Source organism: Octopus bimaculoides, chromosome 3, assembly GCF_001194135.2.
Source record: "Octopus bimaculoides isolate UCB-OBI-ISO-001 chromosome 3, ASM119413v2, whole genome shotgun sequence".
In the NCBI taxonomy this organism is placed as follows: Eukaryota; Metazoa; Mollusca; class Cephalopoda; order Octopoda; family Octopodidae; genus Octopus; species Octopus bimaculoides.
The window spans coordinates 118,226,769-118,235,235 of NC_068983.1; the positions used below are offsets into that span (position 1 = coordinate 118,226,769).

The window sequence follows — 8,467 nt, forward strand, 5'->3', positions numbered from 1 at the left end:
TTTATACATATATATTTATATATAGATATATTTCTATATATATACATATTCATATAGATATATTTTTATATATATATATTTATATATATATATAAAAAAAAGCAACAAAGATTTTAAAGGTTATTGCAGTACACACGTTTCATGCTACTCCATTTATTTAAGTAATGCGAGCATTACATTAAATGCAAAATGCAGAGCAATCTTACCACACAGCCAAACCTGCACCTATACAGGTGTGGCTGTGTGCTAAGAAGCTTGCTTCCCAACCACATGATTTCAGGTTCAGTCCCACTGCATGGTGCCTTAAGCAAGTGTTTTCTGCTATAGCCTCAAGCCAACCAAAGCTTTGTGAGTGGATTTGATAGATGGAAACTGAAAGAAGCCTGTCGTATACACATATACATATCTATGAGGGTATGTCTTTTTGTCTGTGTTTGTCCCCCACCCACCACTTGACAACCGGTATTGGTGTGTCGCATCCCCATAACTTAGCAGTTCAGCACAAGAGAATGATAGAATAAGTACTAGACTTAAAAAGAATAAGTCCTGGGGTCAATTTCTTTGACTAAACTCTCTTTAAGGCAATGCTCCAGCATGGCTGCAGTGAAATGACTGAGACAAATAAAAGAATGTATATATATTCTTTTAATCTTTTATTTGTTTCAGTCATTTGACTGCGGCCATGCTGGAGCACTACCTTTAGTCAAACAAATCGACTCCAGTACTTATTCTTTGTAAGCCTAGTACTTATTCTATTGGTCTCTTTTTTGCCGAACCACTAGGTTACAGGGACGTAGATACACCAACATTGGTTGTCAAGCGATGGTGGAGGGACAAACACTGACAGACAAACACACACACACATATATACGACAAGCTTCTTTCAGTTTCCATCTACCAAATCCACTCACAAGGCTTTGATTGGTCCAAAGCTATAGTAGAAGACACTTGCCCAAGGTGCCACGCAGTGAGACTGAACCCGGACTCATGTGTGGTAAGCAAACTACTTACCACACAGCCACTCCTGTGCCTATATATATATATGATGATGAACTTCTGCACAAAAATCTACCAATTTCACCCACAAAACATTAATTAGCCTGTGGAAGGTAAGATGCTAAGCACTAAGACTTGTGAAACTAACTTTTTAACTACACAACCATATCTGCATCAGCACATTGATATAATTTATAATGCGATTTAAATTATCATTTAATATCCGCCTTGCATGCTGGCAGGAGGTGGACAGTTTGACAGGAACTGGTCAAGCAGAAGACTGCATCAAACTTCTGTGTCAATTTTGGCACAGTTTTTACAACTGGATGCCCTTCCTAATACCAACCACCCTGCAGAGTAGACTGAGTGCTTTTTATGTGGCACCAGCACAGGCAAGGTCAGTAATGGCATGGTTTTACAGTCGGATGCCCTTCCAAATGCCAACCACTTTACAGTGTGGACTGGATGTTTTTTATGTGACACCAGCACCGGCAGGGTCACCAAGTAACTTGCAAGATAATCTTTGAGAGGAGAGATGGCATTGGAGCAGGTGATCTTGTGTCAGATGATGAAAGGTTAGAGTGTGACAGAGACAGAAACAGGTGTCTTGCTATAGAAGAGGTACATGGTGAGACAGAGAGAGTTAACAAGAATGAGGACAAAAACAGGTGTGCCGCTGTAAAAGAGATACGTGGTTACATAATGAGATTTAAATTTGAATATAAACACTTTAGCGTGGACAATCTCATGCAGGTTGGTATTAAAATGTTAGATTCTTCTGTTGATAAAATGGACATTATTATTCAGAAAGATCTCCATTTTCTAACTGCTTACAATTAGAAAAAATTTTATGTATTTAGAAATTTGTTTAATCTGCCTGAATGCTGATTATATAAAGGAGATTGTCATATACTTATGCTTTTAAGAACATCTGTGGAGTAGAGAGAAAACAAATCTCTCTTCAGTTATTTGGGATACATAAAAAAGACACAGAAAAAAAATATATTTCCAAGAAATAACAAAATAAATTACCTGAATTTGATAATTGCCAGGCTGAATGTCAGTAAATTCTAGCTCCGTTAAATTACCAGGCAACTGAGGAAAATATATTCATTAGATTGAAATATATTAGAATTTAGTTTTTCTAACAAGGGGTACTGAGAAATAAACAAGACTGAGAGAGAGAGGAGAGAAAGAAAGAGAGACAGACAGACAGAGGGAGAGAGAGACAGACCGACAGAGGGAGAGAGAGACAGACCGACAGGGCACAGAGTACTCATTTTAAAAGTCCAAATGATGAAAATGTTTCTAGTTCTATACAGTATTAAGTGTGGCCAAATAATAACTTATCAATAGGGTAATTAGATATGTAAAACAAATAATAAATGAGTATATGCATATATACGTACAAGTATGTGCATACCTACATCTACCTGTATATATAGGTGCATATCTGCATAATTAGATATGTAGCTTGTCAAATATGTTTGTTAATCTCTTTTTTCTATCTTAATTAATAAATGAGAAAAATTTGAAAAATTTCAACCTGCATGGAATATATCTTACTTCATAAAGTATTTATCAACATTTACACATTTCAAATAATGTCTATAAATCTTACTTTTTTAAAAATATTACGACTCTCAAACATATAAGGATTATCAAACAGTAACTGAGGATTGCAGGCTATGAGGTTATATACCGTGTTCGACTACAGATCAGAATCGTAAATTCAAGCATTTTTATAACCAATCTTGTTCCTTATGGCAAAACACATTACTAGAACTGACTTGGTCAGTTTGGTTAGCATAAGGAAAGCTATATGTAAGCATCCAAATTTTTGGAAACATTATCCCAACATACAAATATTTATACCAATGAGCAAAATAAATTATTTTAGATCAATAAAGTACTAAATTTTTGAAAGGATTAATATATTTGAAAGATGGATTTAATCTTAGGCAGAATGTTTTTAACACATTATATACATATACATATATATATATATATTATATACGAGGGATGTTCATTAAAGATTTCCCCTTGCCCACTTCTGGTTATTGCAAGAAACGGAACTTGTACAAGTATAACCATACAGGTCTCTACATGTCACATTGTAAATTGCAGCTTTCCATTAGTATTCGTTTGTCTTTTATGGCTGCTGAAATGGACTAAGGTGTTATAATGGAGGCAGTTGAATGCAGATCAGTGATCAGGTTCTTATACTTGAAAGGTCGTACACCAAAAGAGACTTTCGATGAGATGAAAGAAGTTATACAATGGAGTCAAGCACTGGCATCGCCAGTTTAAACATGGTCAGACATTGGTGGAAACTGCTCCTATTCCTGGATGACCACATTCTGTCATTGATGATGACACCATCCATAAAGTGGAAGTCGCCATTTTGGAGGATCACTGCATAACTATTTGGCAACTAGTTCAAGAAGTAAAAATAAGTATAGGGTCCAAGGAGAAAAAATCATTCACAACCATCTGCACATGTGGAAGTTGTCTGCACAATAGATTCCCCGGATGCTCACACCTTTTCAGAAGCAGGAACGAGTCAATTGCCCCCAGGCTCTTTTGGCAATGTGCCAAGAAAACAAGGACTTTTTTGGCAGACTTATCACACAGGATACAACATGGGTCCATCACTATAATTCTGAGACTAAAGTTCAGTCAAAGCAATGAAAGCATGATAACTCACCACCTCCAAAGAAGGCTTGTGTTCACCCTCAGCAAGCAAGGTGATGCTCACGGTCTTTTTGGACCTGCGCAGAGTAGTGATGATGGATTTTCTGGCAAAGAACACCACAATTAACAAGACATATTATGCTTCTCGGCTGCAGAAATTGCGGGACACCATTAGAGGAGAGGCATGGCATATTGACCAAAGGAGTCCACCTCCTCCAAGACAATGCCCCAGTTGTTCACAATGCACATGTTGCTCAGATGAAAGCACATTCCTGCGGCTATGAAATCCTTCCTCATCCCACTTACTCTCCCAACCTATCACCATCTGACTTCCACCTCTTTCCAACCATGAAGTTATTTTTGAAGGGGAAGCACTTCTCAGATGATGATGAACTTATTTCTGAGGTAAAGTCTTTGCTTCAGACACAACCTACCGACTTCTACAGACGAGGTCTTCACAGTTGCATAAAGCAACAAGAGAAGTGTGTCACCATTGGTGGTGGCTATGTAGAGAAGGACTTATTATTAAGCCAAGTTTCATTTATACTAGCCTTTAGGAAGTGGGTCAGGAGAAATCTTTAATGAATACCCCCTCATATATCCAAATTTAGGGAATGGAGTAGATAAAATCCAGGCTACTTATGTTTCAAAGCTAGCAGAACCTTGAAAGTAGTAATTAGCCAAATAAGAGTAATCCACTAGCTGCTCATCAGGCCAAAGGTACCTTAGTCAAATGAAGGTTACATTGACTAAGGTATCTTTAGCCTGATGAGTAGTTAGTGGAGTAGCCCTCGTATGAGTAATTACTATTTCCAAGGTTCTGCTAGCTAGGAAACATAAGTAGCCTGGATTTTATCTGCTCCATTCACTAAATTTGGATTTTTATTTTATGCACAGCAACCCCAGTTGCTAACCATAGACTACAAAATAATTTTTTTCAGCTTATTGAACTTTGGATATGGGAAAAATTTTAAACCTTCTACGTCAATAGACCACTATTGTTCCTGAAAGTTGCTTTTCCATGCCTTCTACAGACTGCTCAAAGCTTACTAACTTCCTACACCTTGATTCTTGGATCTTACCATTACATATTACTTTATATATTATATATATAATGCCTACCTGTTGCTGTTGAACAATAACAGAAGTGATTGGATCAGGAATAAGTGTAGGAAACTGGATCAAGCTGACATTATAACTATCAGCCACATATTGACGACTTGGTTCAAATACCACATGAAGACTATTTTCACTATCAATTGACACAGCAATTGTTCGTTTCTTGTTCACATTCAGTGAATTGACTGCAGAAATAGAAAATAAGTCTCTGTTATTTTCAAAGACCAACTGAAACTTAAAAAGTATTGTACTCAGTTTAACAATCTAGTTTAAAAATACCTATACAAATTAACCAACCCAAAGACAGTTACATTTCTTACTAATAAATTATTGCTACCAAACTTATAAACTGCAATCAAATATGTGTGTGCACATACACACACACATATAAGTAAAGTTATATATAAAAACAGTCAAAACATTAAATGAATGATCATTGAATATTATTTAAGTAGTGTATCAATTTTTACAAGGAATAGGTTGACAGTAACTTCAAAAGTCCATTGCTCATGGGTCAACATTTGAAATCACTAAGCACTTTTACCTTATAAATATTAATACACACACACACATCAATACCAGATTTAAAGCATTAAATCAACCAGATTTTAAGCACTGAAAACTAGTGGGAGTCGGGGTGAGTAGATAATATTGCTTTGCTCACTAATAAGGCTTTATTATAGCAGTACAATACTTTATTGAATATTTCTTTACAAAAGCTAAGACTAAAGATTTTACAGCTGTTGTAGATGAAATTCTTAACCCTTTAGCATTTAAACCAGCCATATCCAGCCAAAATATCCTTCCTATTTTATATGTTCAAACTGGTCAGATCTGGTCTCTCACATCAACCCTACAATGTCATTCTAAAAATTAACAGTTACCTCATCAAAATCTCAAAGCTACAGGATACGGCATGGTTAGTTGAAAATAATGTGAATAAATAAGCATTACTTTTGACAAAATAATGTAAATACTAATAGCTTGAACACTATTGGAGTTGGGGTGGCATGGTCTAAATAATTCAAGAGTTTCTCATTTGGTTCACTGAAAGGTTTATGTAAGCTAATTCTTACACACACACACACACACACACGTATGTACATGCCACAGCTATCATCATTATTGTGGCTTAGACTGAATGAGCTGTCAGTTTAAGTCAGCCCTTATTCAGGGTTACTGCCTTCCTAGATTGGTCAAAGGACAGAGTGCTCATATATTCCATTTTTGGCATGGTTTCTAGAATGTATTTGGTGCATTGTATCATGGTGCCAGCAGTAGAGAGGTTGTCTTATTACTAGCAAAACTAAAGAGACGTTTCTATGTTGTTTCTGCTGGTTCACCAATTATTTTAGAGTGTACTGGGTGCATTTTATCATGGCACCATTCAGGCACTGCGGTAGAGTGGATAGAAAAGAAAAGATGATAGGCAAGAAGGTTACATAGGAAGTAGTCAATGGAGACTTAACAGTAATACAACAGGTGAGAAACATGAAGTACATATATTACATATCCCAACCTTCATCTCCACCAGCAGCTTAACGATTATTTTGTCATGCTTATACCAGTGGACAGGTCTTCTTCAGCATCTTATACTGCCACTTGTTAAGCTTCTTTGTCACTTCCTTTCTGAGGTTCAGTTTCTTGAGATCTATCATCACTACTTCATCCCATGTATTAATATGTCTCCATCATCCACAGCTTCAAACCATTTCAAGTGCTCAGCAATAGTTTATAGAACTGACATCCTTCATATGCATCACATACCTGTACCTGCGCAATCTTCTCTCTTACCCTCTCCATCCAATTCTTCGTATATCCAGCTTTCCTCTCACTTCACTTGTACTCTATTGTTCATGCACAAACATTACATAACCAGTACAGCTTCCTCACATCATTTCTTTCTAATCATTGTATATCTTACATATCCAATAGCCACATCTCGCTACCATGTGGCATCAAACTTCATACACAAGCATCATACAACCTGACTTTTACTCTGAGAGAGAACTCTTTCTTGCAGTAGCTTTTTCAATTTTTACCACCCTGTTCTTACTCTAACTATTATGCTTTTGAAACATCAACTTCCACCTGATAATTAGGGTAACAAAAGTTACCAACTACTTTTAGTGGGCCTCCTGAACAATTGAAGGAATTCATTCTAAATGTATTCTTGCCGCTGCTAACTACTCCTGTGCATTTGTGTCATATGAATTTGACCTACCCAGTCAGACAGCCTGTGATTGCACTATATCTCTTGTGCATCCATAGTTTACATTGGATATTCTGTATGGAACCTCTACTAAGTCCGTTTACCTTCTTCTGTATGTCAAGATTGGCTAGTTCCCTGATGATTACAGAGTTGTGTTTTCTTTCCTACATCAGAAAGCGTTAGTTTTTGCATAATTTACTCTCCATTCCAAATTTTGCTGTTGTGCTTGAAATTTCTTCAATAAATCTTCTACATTTTGTTTTTAAGAAATAGATCATCAGCATGCAGGAGTTCTCATAGACTTGGATGATTATATTAAACAGGTAATGGTTGAAAACTAAGCCTTGCTGAACTGATGTTCACTCACTAAATTCTTTACTGAATCTCTACCTACATACTAAATTCATTGCTGAATTCATTATTGATCCACACTTTGCTAACTACACTTCTGTATATGGCTTTTGTGGCTCTCACAAGCTATTCAAATACTCATATAACGAATGCTAACATATAGGAGCTTGCTCCCAGATAAAGTACTTCTGTTGTTGTCTCATAAGGAAGATGATATTGATAGCATTTCTTCCTAGTACAAAGCCAAACTACATCTCATCAAGGCCAGCACTGATCCTAATAAATTTTGCTATAACTCTCACTACAAACTTCATAATTTAATTCTCTAGTAGTTACATCTCTCTAGTGTATCTCCATTGCCCTTGTAGCAATTGAGAATAATATTGCAACACTGTTATTAAGTACAACACCTTTCAGTTCTACCTAACGACAATGTAAGTGTCTACTAAACACATACCTCAGACAGTGTCAGTGTGATATTGTATGTGTGACAAGGCTAGCCCTTTGAATTATAGGTACAGTTTTACAGGCTTCTACACAGTTCTGTCTACCTAATTTTACTCACAAAGCTTTGGACAACTTGAGGCTGGTAGGCAATTAGTCTAAGAAGCTACATAATGAGATTGAATCCAGGACTTTGTGACAGCCATGCTCTTATGAGATTGACAGAAACTACACAAATTATATCTGCATGAGATGATAATTTAGTGTAGTAACTATATTTAAATATATTTAATACATTGAGCATTAAACCACTAATTAGAAGTAATAATGAAGTGATGAAAAATAATACACAGTAATCCCTCGACTACTGTGGGTATTATGTTCCAAAACCTCCCACAATAGGTGAAAATCCACGAAGTAGAAACAGTACTGTATATGTTTTTATTATTTTTATAATTTGTATATATAGGCGTAGGAGTGGCTGTGTGGTAAGTAGCTTGCTTACCAACCACATGGTTCCGGGATCAGTCCCACTGCGTGGCACCTTGGGCAAGTATCTTCTACTATAGCCTTGGGCCAACCAAAGCCTTGTGAGTGGATTTGGTAGATGGAAACTGAAAGAAGCTCATCATATATATATATATATATATA

General features: G+C 36.3%; 1 protein-coding gene across 1 annotated transcript in view; it reads right to left on the minus strand.

Moving 5' to 3' along the window:
- Nucleotides 1–8,467, minus strand: part of LOC106868418 (uncharacterized) — a 90,841-nt gene that overhangs the window by 28,969 nt on the left and 53,405 nt on the right. Inside the window, exons 6-7 of the mRNA XM_014913664.2 lie at nucleotides 4,813–4,994; nucleotides 2,029–2,091 (exon numbers count right to left, since the gene is read on the minus strand). Of these exons, the coding sequence (XP_014769150.1) occupies nucleotides 2,029–2,091; nucleotides 4,813–4,994 (245 nt within the window). The remainder of the gene's footprint in view (nucleotides 1–2,028; nucleotides 2,092–4,812; nucleotides 4,995–8,467) is intronic.